This window comes from Salmo salar, chromosome ssa09, assembly GCF_905237065.1.
Source record: "Salmo salar chromosome ssa09, Ssal_v3.1, whole genome shotgun sequence".
Classification (NCBI taxonomy): domain Eukaryota; kingdom Metazoa; phylum Chordata; class Actinopteri; order Salmoniformes; family Salmonidae; genus Salmo; species Salmo salar.
The window spans coordinates 132,561,906-132,575,789 of NC_059450.1; the positions used below are offsets into that span (position 1 = coordinate 132,561,906).

General features: G+C 44.5%; 1 protein-coding gene across 4 annotated transcripts in view; it reads left to right on the plus strand.

Annotated features, from left to right (window-relative positions):
• The first annotated feature begins 364 nt into the window (after positions 1–364).
• Positions 365–13,884, plus strand: part of LOC106613023 (cell adhesion molecule 1) — a 189,187-nt gene continuing 175,667 nt past the window's right edge. For 2 of the 4 annotated variants that reach the window (XM_014214863.2, XM_014214867.2), the window contains exon 1: positions 389–550. In XM_014214863.2, coding sequence (XP_014070338.1) covers positions 475–550 — 76 coding nt within the window. In that variant the 5' untranslated portion in view covers positions 389–474. Of the gene's footprint in view, positions 551–13,884 lie in introns of all 4 variants that reach the window. The other 2 variants (XM_014214866.2, XM_014214865.2) reach the window with 2 other exon arrangements.

Here is a 13,884-nt window from a genome sequence, read left to right on the forward strand (position 1 = left end):
TTCTGACTAACGAAACACGCTCTATTAAACGCTGTTATTGACACATTATTGCTCGTATTATAGGGAAACAGTAATAAACTAATTTGAATAAGGGGTTTAGCATAAAAAGCACCTTGACACAGTATTAGGCCTAATCAAAAAACAGAAAATGACAACGTAATACTTATTTTTTTTTTATAGCCGATGAAGTGTTAATTGGACTGGGGATAATTATCAACATAGATAATTAATGCACATAGCCTACACAGTTTATAAACATGCTATAATATTTATTTTTTTTCCTAAATTTGACATTTGTCTCAAATCACAAACACTGAACTATGGGTGGAATTATGCAAAACATAAGGTAAGTGACTCTAAAAAATCACGGAGTCTCATTTGATAGAAGATTCCCTATTTGCGCCCTCCCTCCGCTCGCATCCCATGGCCGTCTCTAGGTGATTTAGCGCCGCCAGTCTCAAGCAGGTGTCCAACATGGCGATCACGGGAAACGGATCTCTCACTATTTCTCTCTCTGTTTTCGTGATTTCAGCGGCGTTTCTTCTAAAAGGTAGGATGACTTACTCGTGATCAAGCGCATCAAAAATTGTTTAACCTCATGGAGTGAAAGAGCATAGGTTACCTACAACTTGAGATGGTTGGTGCGGGATGCGCGTGAGCTTCTCCTAAATCTCAGCATCGGCACTTTGCTTCTTTTAATCTTACTTCAATGTGCAACCTTTTCTGTAACCCGTGTCCCTATATACAAAACAACATATATGCCATGGTTTTTGGGGGACCTTTGGATAGCCTGTCCGTCCTTTTTATAATCAGAAATTAGCCTATTATGTAGGGTATGTTGCACCTAAAAAGTGGTGATAATTAGTAAATGAGCTAATCAACAAATAGCCTACAATTTTAATTCAAAGAAAATAACATAGGCTACAGTGTAACGTTAATCTAACACTGTAACTTCTATGTGCCACATAATTGCCAGTGGAAGAGTTTCCTCGGTGTAACATGAACAGAGTGGTCAGTGTAAATGTATTGCAAATGTTCACAGTTGCTAATATTTATGTTCAATAACTCGAATGCCAATTCGACTACTCTAAATGGATGTCCGGAAAACACGCAATGCAGCTACAGTAGGCTACACTCACGTCAGTGTGTCCCCTCTACGGCTGCGGTGAACAGGTTTCGGCACATAGGCTTTTACCAACAACATACTGTACCTCCGTACTATTATCCTATTATACATATTGACAGTTAGAGCTTGTCTACGTATTATTTCCCGCGAATGGGATACTGACGGACCCAGAAATCTCTTGAATTACTGGATTACAAGGAATTTAAATCCTGCCCGACTGTTCCTGCTATTTGTAGGCTACATAGACTGAGGTGCGCTGATACGGTGCACGCACTAGTCTACACGGTAAATGATGTCCAAAACCAATGTACCAATCTCTACCCAGCAGCAGTCAGTCCCGCCCGTATAATTTCATATAGTAAGCCTCAGACACTGTAGGCAAAAATATTTTCATTATCTTTTAATTTACCCTGCTGTTGTAGTGTGGACAGTAGTCTAAAATGTATTTTTTTGTTTCATGATCTGTCGCTAATATGCAGTCAATTTATAAGATACATTATTTTTAATGATGACCATAACATTCTTTACAGGTCTCTTATGTTGCTCAGATGTAGCCTTTCATTTTCCCAACTCAAAATCAACAGGTCTCTGTGTGTATTTTTACGTGTGTGCGCGTGCATGCGCGTGCATGCGTGTGTTTGTGTGTGTGTGTGTGTGTGTGTGTGTGTGTGTGTGTGTGTGTGTTTGTTTGTTGGATGGATGGATGTTTGGGGGAGGTCTAATCAGGATTCCACATTTCGTTGCTCAGAAGCCTATCCAAACTAAAGCAACATGGCTAAAGAAACACAGTGCCTTCAGAAAGTGTTCCCACTTATTCCACATTTTCTACAAACAATATCCCATAATGACAAAGCAAAAACATGTTTTCAAAAATGTTTGCCAAATATATTGAAAATGAAATACAGAAATATCTAATTTACATAAGTATTCACACCCCTTTGTCAATACTTTGTAGAAGCACCTGTGGCAGCGATTACAGCAGTGAGTCTTTCTGAGTAAGTCTCTAAGAGCTTTCCACACCTGGATTGTGCAATATTTCCACATTATTATTTTCAAAATTCTTCAAGCTCTGACAAATTGGTTGTTGATCATTGCTAGAGAGCCATTTTCAGGTCTTGCCATACATTTTCAAGTAGATTTAAGTCAAAACTGTAACTTGGCCACTCAGGAACATACACTGTCTTCTTGGTAAGCAACTCCAGTGTAGAATGGCCTTTTGTTTTAGGTTATTGTCCTGCTGAAAGGTGAATTCGTCTCCCAGTGTCTGGTAGAAAGCAGACTGAACCAGGTTTTCCTCTAGGATTTTGCCTGTGCTTAGCTCTATTCCATTTCTTTTTCATCCTGAAAAACTCCCCAGTCCTTAACGATTACAAGCATGGATTTGCCCCAAACCTAACACTTTGTATTCAGGACAAAAAGTTAATTGTTTTGCAAATTGTTTTTGAAGTAATACTTTAGTGGCTTGCAAACAGGATGCCTGTTTTTGAATATTTCCATTCTGTACAGGCTTCCTTCTTTTCACTCTGTCATTTAGGTTAGTAACTATAACGTTGTTGATCCATCCTCAGTTTTCTCCTATCACAGCTATTACACTCTGTAACTGTTTGTCACCATTGGCCTCATGGTGAAATCCCTGAGCGGTTTCCTTCCTCTCCGGCAACTGAGTAAGGAAGGACACCTATATCTTTCCATGGGAGTGCTCGGAACTTATTATGTGACTTGTTAAGCAAATTTTCACTCCTGAACTTATGTAGACTTGTCATAACAAAGGGGTTGAATTCTTATTGACTGAAGACATTTCAGCTTTTCATTTTTCATTAATTTGAAAAAATTTCAAAAAACTATTCCACTTTGACATGATGGTGTATTGTGTGTAGGCCAGTGACAAAATAACTACATTTAAACAATTTTAAATTCAGGCTATAACACAACAAAATATGGAAAAAGTCAAGGGGTGTGAATATTTTCTGAGGGCACTGTACATGTATAGGTAACATAGTAAACTACAGGCTTTCACTTGACAACTGTTGAATGGAGTGTAGTCTATATTGAGTAGTGGTTGAACACCATTCACTGTATTTTAGAGCTTCGCTCTCTGTCACTATTCATTTAATTAACCTCTCTCTCTCTGTGTTAAATGCCTAAATGCATCCAAAATACACAATAGCTTCCAATACAATATCCCAAGTGGTGCAAGAGTTGAAGATTACATTCTGGCCTAGCAAAGCTTTACAGTTGTAACAAAACCCACATATTGTTAGGACCACAGTTAACCAGGCTTGGTAGGATAACATTTAGACAGTGGCGATTTTAGCATGTAAATCTTTGTGGGGCAAAAACATAAAAAAGTGGGATGCCTGCCAGCAAAGCCACTACACTACACAACACAACACTAAACAATACATCAATTGCACTATACCCCTGCTACACCTGGCTATCAGTGGAACCTTGTCTGGCAGCAAAACAGTTAATTCAGCCTCATTTACTGCCTTTAAAAAAAACATAGCTGATATGGCTGACTTGCTCAAACGAATGTGGTTTCTACTGACAATTGAGATGTACAAACTATGGCATAAAGGGACGACAAGCGGATAAGAGGCAATCTGTAATTTCTATTAAGACATTAATGAGCGAGCTAGGATGTACGTAGTCAATAATAATATAATAATAATAACAATATATGATCAGCACTTTTGAAATGTACAGCAACAGAATTCAGGACATGGGCCGTTCTTACAGTGTTCTCCCTGTACACCAAGTCAGAACCGTAAGATAAATAAAGGGGGCTTATGAGCAAACAATGAAAGCTCTTACATTATTCAATGATTACATTTCTCAAAAACACGTTATAGGCTACATGTGCACTACCAAGTCAGAACAGTAGGCGAAATTAGGGGAAAATAGACCAAATTATTAGGTTGAGGCTCATGGGCAACTAACAGCTAACTACACAACATACACTTAGTATTACTTTCTTAGCTACAGTATACACATCTCCCTGGAATATTACATCATTTATGCAGCAGCATACAGGACATTTTTGGACTCACCTTGTTGTGCTGTGCATGCTTGAACAGGAAGGTGGCGCGGCGGTTCTTCGTGGGCAAAGTCTGCCATTCTCTGGATTTATGGTGCATTCAAAGCAACTGGGAACTCGGAAAAAAACAAGGCTGAATAATGATGATTGATCTTCAGGTCGTAGCTCTAGAAAGATGACGGATTTATAATTTTGAGTTGGATGAAAGTTCAAAACGTATTTTCTCAGTTGTAGCTCATTTATTCCCGATTTCCCAGTTGTCTTGAACTCACTGAAGTCAAGTTTTCACAGTTTATTTGTATTTATTTTTTATTTCACCTTTATTTAACCAGGTAGGCTAGTTAAGAACAAGTTCTCATTTGCAACTGCAACCTGGCCAAGATAAAGCAAAGCAGTTCGACACAAACAACAACACAGAGTTACACATGGAATAAACAAACATACAATCAATAATACAGTAGAAAAGTCTATGTACAGCATGTGCAAATGAGGTAGGATAAGGGAGGTAAAGTTCCGAGTTAACAGTTGAGTTAAGTTGTTTTGAGCGTGGCACAAATCATGCTTCATTGACAGCATGACCAATGTTGAATGTTTATCATTTTAAACTTGGAAAAGAGACCCTTTGTCACGTTTGTCGTATGAAGGAGCGGACCAAGGCGCAGCGTGTGTATCGTTCCACATTTTATTATAACTGTGAAACTATGCAAGACATACAAATAATCTACTAAACAAAATAACAAACCGTGACGAAGAGGTGAAACATACACTACCTCAAAATAATATATATCTTTTTTTACATAGTTTACGTACTGATATGTGACATGTATTAATGCCAAAATAACATGCAAAACAGGCAAGCTCCCCCCTAAAAAATGTGGGGCTCAAAATGACGGGTCGCCACTGCATTTAGATATGTTTTTATAGTGAGAGTAGAGTACCAAAGAGAAGGGCAAAGTCGGACTAGATCTTGCTTAGCTGGTCTAGGCTTGGCAGGCGTTTATTTGACCTCAAGCCTGGTTGGTTTATACCTCAAAGGAAAGATAAGTAGCGATACAAAAATACAGATTTAAAATGACTGTTGAAGGATCTTGTAAATATTGTTTGGAATAATCCATCTCTTACAGAGACATTACCCAAGGTGAGAGATGGATTGGCTCATCCTCCTCTCTGATAAACCGCTGAGATAAGATGCTGAATGTAAAAAAAGGGTTTGTTTGAACCTTATAACATTCTGTATTTCTCCTTGTGTCTCTCCAGGAGTTCCTCTTTCTCTCCAGGGGTCTTCTATCTCTCCAGGGGATTATTCTATCTCTCCAGGGGGTTCCTCTATCTCTCCAGGGGGTTCCTCTGTCTCTCCAGGGTGCCTCTGTCTCTCCAGGGGTGCCTCTATCTATCCAGGGGGTTCCTCTATCTATCCAGGGGGTTCCTCTATTTCTCCAGGGGGGTACCTCTATCTCGCCATGGGGGTTCCTCTATCTCTCCAGGGGGTCCCTCTATCTCTATCTCTCCAGGGGGTCTCTCTATCTCTCCAGGGGGTTCCTCTATCGCTCCAGGGTGGTTCATCTATCTCTATCTCTCCAGGGGGTCCGTCTATCTCTCCAGGGGGTTTATCTATCTCTCCAGGGTGGTTCATCTATCTCTATCTCTCCAGGGGGTCCGTCTATCTCTCCAGGGGGTTTATCTATCTCTCCAGGGGGTTCCTCTATCTCTCCAGGGGGTCCTCTATCTCTATCTCTCCAGGGGGTCCCTCTATCTCTCCGGGGGGTTCCTCTATCTCTCCAGGGGGGTTCCTCTATCTCTCCAGGGGGTTCATCTATCTCTACAGGGGGTTCCTCTATCTCTCCAGGGGGTTCATCTATCTCTACAGGGGGTTCCTCTATCTCTCCAGGGGATTCATCTATCTCTACAGGGGGTTCCTCTATCTCTCCAGGGGGTTCCTCTATCTCTCCAGGGGGTTCCTCTATCTCTCCAGGGGGGTTCCTCTATCTCTCCAGGGGGGTTCCTCTATCTCTCCAGGGGGTTCATCTATCTCTCCAGGGGATTCATCTATCTCTACAGGGGGTTCCTCTATCTCTCCAGGGGGGTTCCTCTATCTCTCCAGGGGGTTCATCTATCTCTCCAGGGGGTTCCTCTATCTCTCCAGGGGGTTCATCTATCTCTCCAGGGGGGTTCCTCTATCTCTCCAGGGGGTTCATCTATCTCTCCAGGGGGTCCCTCTATCTCTCCAGGGGGTTCATCTATCTCTCCAGGGGGGTTCCTCTATCTCTCCAGGGGTTCATCTATCTCTACAGGGGGTTCATCTATCTCTACAGGGGGTTCACTATCTCTCCAGGGGGTTCCTCTATTTCTCCAGGGGGTTCACTATCTCTACAGGAGGTTCCTCTATCTCTACAGGGGGTTCATCTATCTCTCCAGGGGGTTCCTCTATCTCTCCAGGGGGTTCCTCTATCTCTCCAGGGGGTTCATCTATCTCTCCAGGGGGTTCCTCTATCTCTCCAGGGGGTTCACTATCTCTCCAGGGGGTTCCTCTATCTCTCCAGGGGGTTCATCTATCTCTCCAGGGGGTTCACTATCTCTCCAGGGGGTCCCTCTATCTCTCCTCTATTATAGTACATATCCGTTGTGATCTGATCATGGTATTTCAGACGGTTGCATAATGCTTCTTTATTGTCAGCTCCAGCTCATTCATCAGCACTGAATGATGGTGAAATGGATCAATAGAAGCTGTCATGGAGCCTTAGGCAGGCCTGTACTGCTTTTGGTGTGTTTCTCTGAGAAACAAAGGAAACATACACTTGTTATGGTGCTTATGTTTGCCATACAGTTTGCTATGTGTGACATGGATGGTGATTGAAGATGGCTGTCCGAGTGCTGTTGAAGGGTTTGGCTTTGAAACAGAGTGATGTAAGGCTGCTGCACTGTATTCTGTCTGTGCGCTGCATCATCACCCTCATACTTCACAGGCCTTGGTAACTGAACTGGCATATACTGGGCCAGTTTAAATAGAATATATGGTCCTGTGTTCTTCACGTATCCTGAATACAGCAGTTTAACAGTGTTGTTGACTGTTGGGGCCAGTGTACTGATCCTGTCCACTTAACTTGTTCTGTATGCTCATAGAAGATTTGAATGATAAGTAATAAGTACAGCCCCATTGATATCCTGTGGGCACTGTGGTTGGAAAATTGCACAGCTCTCACAGCCTGCAGTGAAATGCACTTATCCTGTTTCAAGTCAAATTTAACACCCAAGCTAATGGCCCATTGCCAGCTAGTGAAATATTTCATTGCCTGTACTCTGGGCTCACTACATCATTTGTAACAATAATATACTCTTCTATTTAAAGAAATTGAATTTATAGCTCATTAAATTTACATTAGATTCTGCTTAATAAGCCTCACCCTAATTGCTAGATAATGCAGGATATTACTTGATATGGTGGCAGCAAACAATGTTACTCTTAGGGAAGGGAAGGCTGAGACATGGCAGCTCTTCTCAGTACAACTTGAGAAATAGAGAAGATCCGGTAGACACTGTTGACATCCATAAGAAAATCAGCTACTGCAGTTTTGTTAGTCATTAGTGTCTGATGGAAGACAGCACATTTCAGCACATGTGGGTAGTTCTGTCTGCTTCTGACTCAAATTCTGTGCGTGTCCACACACTTTCTTCAGTGAGCTCTTGCTGACTTGTCCTCTGTACAGGGTTGTAGGTAGCCTAGTGGTTAAGTGTTGGGCCAGTAACTGAAAGGTTGCTGGTTTGAATCACCAAGCTGTCACGCCCTGACCATAGAGAGCCCTCAGGGTAAAGGAGGACAGCGACGACGTCATCAGTCCGATGCAACCTGTGCCGGCTCCACGCTCCAGGCCTCCAGTGCGCCTTCCCAGCCCGGTACGTCCTGTGCCGGCTCCCCGCACTCACCCTGAAGAGCGTGTCATCAGTCCGGTGAAACCTGTGCCGGCTCCACGCACCAGGCCTCCAGTGTGCCTTCCCAGCCCTGTATGTCCTGTGCCAGCTCCCCGCTCTCGCCCTGAAGAGTGTGTCACCAGCCCTGAGTCTCCAGCGACGGTCTACAGCCCGGAACCTCCAGTGACGGTCCATGGCCCGGAGCTTCCTGCGCCGGTGCCATGGTTGGAGCCTTCCTCTGCGCCGGTGCCCAGTCCAGGCATGGCGTCCAGTCCCGCTCCATGGCCGGAGCCTTCCTCAGCGCCGGTGCCCAGTCCAGACACGGCGTCCAGTCCCGCTCCATGGCCGGAGCCTTCCTCTGCGCCGGTGCCCAGTCCAGGCACGGCGTCCAGGCACGGCGTCCAGGCACGGCGTCCAGGCACGGCGTCCAGGCACGGCGTCCAGTCCCGCTCCATGGCCGGAGCCTTCCTCTGCGCCGGTGCTCAGTCCAGGCACGGCGTCCAGTCCCGCTCCATGGCCGGTGCCCAGTCCAGGCACGGCGTCCAGTCCCGCTCCATGGCCGGAGCCTTCCTCTGCGCCGGTGCCCAGTCCAGGCACGGCGTCCAGTCCTGCTCCATGGCCGGAGCCTTCCTCTGCTCCGGTGCCCAGTCCGGGCACGGCGTTCAGCCCGGCTTCATGGCCGGTTCCGCTGTCTGAGCGTGTGCTACATCTCGCACCGGAGCCGCCACCAACGCTAGTTGCCCACCCTAACCCTCAGGTTTTGCGGTCGGAGTCCGCACCTTTGGGGGGGTACTGTCACGCCCTGACCATAGAGAGCCCTCAGGGTTCTCTATGGTGTATTAGGTCAGGGCGTGACTAGGGGGATTTGTAGTTAGTTTATTTCTATGTTGGTGTATGGTATCCAATTAGAGGCAGCTGATAATCGTCTTCCCTGTGGCTCAGTTGGTAGAGCATGGTGTGTGTAACGCCAGAGTTGTGGGTTCGATTTCCATGGTGGGCCAGTACAAAAAAAAAAAAAATGCATGAAATGAAATGTATGCATTCACTGCTGTAAGTCACTCTGGATAAGAGTGTCTGCTAAATGACTAAAATGTAAATGTAAAATCATTACCTCTAATTGGGGATCATACTTAGTGTGTCCCTTTTCCCACCTGCGTTGTGGGATATTGTTGGTATGAGTGCCTATGTGCGCTACGTATTGCACGTTCGTTAATTCTTTGTTGTTTTGAAGTTTCACTAATGAATATGTGGAACTCTACACACGCTGCGCCTTGGTCCGATTATTTATTTAACGACCGTGATACAAGCTGTCTAGGTGAAAAATCTATTGATGTACTCTTGAGCAAGGCACTTAACCCTAATTGCACCTGGATAAGCAAGTCTGCTAAAATGTGAAGGGAAGCAGAGGATCTAGCTGAAGTGTGATTAAGGGTTGCAGTGAGGCTCCACTGTTGTATTTGTCTTCAAGTCAAACTGGGTGAAGGCACGCAGCTAAAGAGGGGTGAGAGGTCAGAAGAGATGGCCTTTGGCTATGTCTGGTGGTGCTTGCAGAATGTCTCTCCATCACTGACCTTGTATAGCTTTTCAACCTTTCAAGACTCCTAGGATGCATCCCAAAAGTCACCCTATTCCCTTTATATTGGACTACTTTTCAAATAGTGCGCTATATAGAGAATAGGGTGCCATTTGGGACAAACACATAGTCCTCCCTTCAAGTCCTCAGCAGGGGAACACAATACAACTTTGCTGTCTGTGTAAAATAGCCTTTTGCTAAATAAATATGTGTTAGGCCAAGGTCAAAGGGCAGGGAGAGGGGAATTGTTGACATCCTATTGACTTTAGAGTTATTTGTGGATGGAATATGAATCAGACCTCCCACCTTTTCGTCAAAGGCATTTTCACTATAGAGAACGAGTTGTCAATGAATGTAGAATGCTGGAGATAGTACTGAAACAACAATGTTGGCTGTTGAACTTAAGTGTAGTAAACAGTCAAATAGCAGTAAAGGACTGGTGGCGGGCCCTTTGATGAGTGTGAGGACAGAGTGCTTCATTCATGCCAGTGCTGTGATAATGAGGAGGAGTGGTGTCTGCTGGTATGAATATGACATTGTTCTCTCTGTGCCCTAGATCTGAGGGTCCTCACTGCATTGTCCACATTGCCTGGCTGTGCGAATCATTTCCATGATAAGAAAATGAAGAAGCAATGTTGTTGTTTAGGAAGGCATAGAGTGCACATTAGCATGCCTCATGGAGCAATCACAGCACACCATTAAGAGATACTGTGGACCAGTCACCGGCTCACAGCACAGCACCTCGTGAATGGAGACATGGGACAGTTTTAATGCAGAACAAAACCGTGTCTATCAACAGACATGGCACAGACATACAGTCCCTAGCATGCACAGAACTAGGGCTGACCCCACTTATTCGACTGGTCCATTGTTTGGTCGATAGGCTGTTGTTCGACCAAGATTTTTTTTAGTCGAGCATCAGCAAATATATATATATATTTTGTATGGCACAGAAGACACTTGTCTTATTTACGTCCATCTCAGTGAACTAATCCATTGCAGAGGACACTGGGATGGCACAGTTCAAGAAGAAGGGGTGTCACTAAGATGCACAATGCACATCTCTCTCCAGAATGCGCTCTTTCCCACCAATTTGTGCACATTCATTGTTTCATAACTTCATTCTGTGAATTGTTTGCATTTGATTGTTAGTGTCTATCAAATCCCCATTACATACACTACATGGCCAAAAGTATGTGGACACCCCTTCAAATTAGTGGATTTGGCTATTTCAGTCACACCCATTGCTGACAGATATATATCAAATCAAGCAAACAGCCATGCAATTTCCATAGACAAACATTGGCGGTAGAATGGCCCTTACTGAAGAGCTCAGTGACTTTCAACGTGGCACCGTCTTAGGATGCCACCTTTCCAACAAGTCAGTTCGTCAAATTTCTGCCCTGCTAGAGCTGCCCTAGTCAACTGTAAGTGCTGTTATTGTGAAGTGGAAACGTCTATGAACAACAACGGCTCAGCTGCGAAGTGGTAGGCCACACAAGCTCACAGAACGGGAAAGCCGAGTGCTGAAGCGTGTAGTGTGTAAAAATCGTCTGTCCTCGTTTGCAACACTCACTACCAAGTTCCAAACTGCCTCTGGTAGCAAAGTCAGCAAAATAACTGTTTGTTGGGAGCTTCATGAAATGGATTTCCATGGGTGAGAAGCCGCGCACAAGCCTAAGTGGTGTAAAGCTCGGTGCCGTTGGAATCTGGAGCAGTGGAAACATGTTCTCTGGAGTGATGAATCACGCTTCACCATCTGGCAGTCCGACGAATATGGGTTTGGCAGATGCCAGGAGAACGCTACCTGCCCGAATGCATAGTGCCAACTGTACAGTTTGGTGGAGGAGGAAAATGGTCGGGGGCTGTTTTTCATGGTTCGGGCTTGGTCCCTTAGTTCCAGTGAAGGGAAATCTTAACACTGCAGCATACAATGACATTCTAGACGATTCTGAGCTTCCAACTTTGTGGCAACAATTTGGGGAAGGCCCTTTCCTGTTTCAACATGACAATGGCCCTGTGCACAAAGTGAGGTCCATTCAGAAATGGTTTGTCGAGTTCGGTGTGGAAGAACTTGACTGACCTGCACAGAGCCCTGACCTCAATCCTATAGAACGCCTTTGGGATGAATTGGAGCACCGACTGCAAGCCAGGCCTAACTGCCCAACATCAGTGCCCGACCTCAGTAATGCTCTTGTGATTGAATGGAAGCAAGAACCCGCAGCAATATTCCAACATCTAGTGAAAAGCCTTCTCAGAAGAGTGGAGGCTGTTATAGCAGCAAAGGAGGGACCAACTCCATACATAGATTTTGGAATGAAATGTTCAATGAGCAGATGTCCACATACTTTGGGCCATGAAGTGTATATCATCAGTAGTACATTTACCGTTAATTCCTATAATTTCTAATCTACAATGTTTGTTTGGTTACTGTAATGTCTGTTTAAGGCATTCAATATACAGTAACTGCAGAATCTGCTAAATCCTGTAGGAGCGGGAGGAGGATGGTCGGGACAGGTGAAGGTTTTTATTCTTCTGGTTATGTTGATCTCTGGATCCTTCTTGAGTCATTTGTGTCTTATTTCATTAAACCGTGAGCTTAAGCATCAGACAAGCTCAGTGCATATATAGTTGATTTTATTAAAACACATATGGTGTTTCTATATATGGAAAAATACACATTTAAAAATGTAGACCAATCGATTGGCCGACCAAGATTTCTTCAAATCTGAGTACTGTCCAGAGTTTCCAAAAAGGTAAATTGTAGCTAGTTGCAGGTGGAAATGTTGTAATTTTTCAAATAAATGTTCTTGGAAACTTCACAACTTGCATGCAGTTTATTTAACCAGCCTCACGGAGAGAAAGTGGAACAATTCAGAAACCATGACAACAGCTGAGAAGCATCCCCATCTCTGATCAGTGTGGTGGATAGAAGACCATCAGCTTTCTGTGAGGGAGAGAATTCCTAATCGATAATCTGTACAGATCCAGCTTTCTGAACAAGAGACTCAGCCGATCAATAAATGTACAGATGCTGCCAAAGGAGAGGAGAGTAGGGCTGGCTGGGTAACTGGGAATACCGTATTCAACTGATCTGATAAATACTCAAGAATGCCAGGTCATCAGATTGCCTCAACTTAATCTAATTGGAGGAAGTAAATGGGTGAGACTCATCAACATCTGTTTGCTCTGCCCTCTCCGCATCAACAGTCACGCTGCAGTCACTCCTCATCGGCCATGGTTAAGTGATGTGGTTTGCTTAGCAGATGCTTTCGCCCAGATTGACTCAAATGGCAGCCACATTATCCACTTACACAGCTGGATGCGACTGGACGTTTTGGAGGGCAACGGTGGGATGTCCCACCTGCCATCAGCATCAGTGGCCCTCTGGAAACCTGCCCAATCCACTGAACTAGTCGACTGGAGGAGTCAGTAAGACGAGGGGGTTCAGTAATGACTGCCTGTTGCCTACTGACTTCATAATCTGACATCTGCATGGTGTTAGTTCACCCTATTGACAGTCATTTAGAAACTGTCTGTTAGCAACTTATCTGATCAGTGACATACACTACATGACCAAAAGTATGTGGACATCTGCTCATCCAACATCTCATTCCAAAATCATGGGCATTAATATGGAGCTGGTCCCCCCTTTGCTGCTATAACAGCCTCCACTCTTCTGGGAAGGCTTTCTACTAGATGTTGGAACATTGCTGTGGGGACTTGCTTCCATTCAGCCATAAGAGCATTACTGAGGTCAGGCACTGATATTGGGCGATTAGGCATGGCTCACAGTCTGCGTTCTAATTCAGCCCAAAGGTGTTCGATGGGGTTGAGGTCAGGGTTCTGTGCAGGCCAGTCAAGTTCTTCCAGACTGATCTCGACCAACCATTTCTGTATGGACCTCGCTTTGTGCACGGGGCCATTGTCATGCTGAAACAGGAAAGGGCCTTCCCCAAACTGTTTTCTCAAAGTTGGAAGCACAGAATCGCCAAGAATGTCATTATATGCTGTAGCGTTAAGATTTCCCTTCACTGGAACTAAGGGGCCTAGCCGAACCATGAAAAACAGCCCCAGACCATTATTCCCATTATTCCCAGACCATTATTCCTATGCATTGGAGCAGGTAGCGTTGCCCTGGCACCCGCCAAACCCAGATTTGTCCTTCGGACTGCCAGATGGTGAAGCATGATTCATTACTCCAGAGAACGCGTTTCTACTGCCATGGAAACCCATTTCATG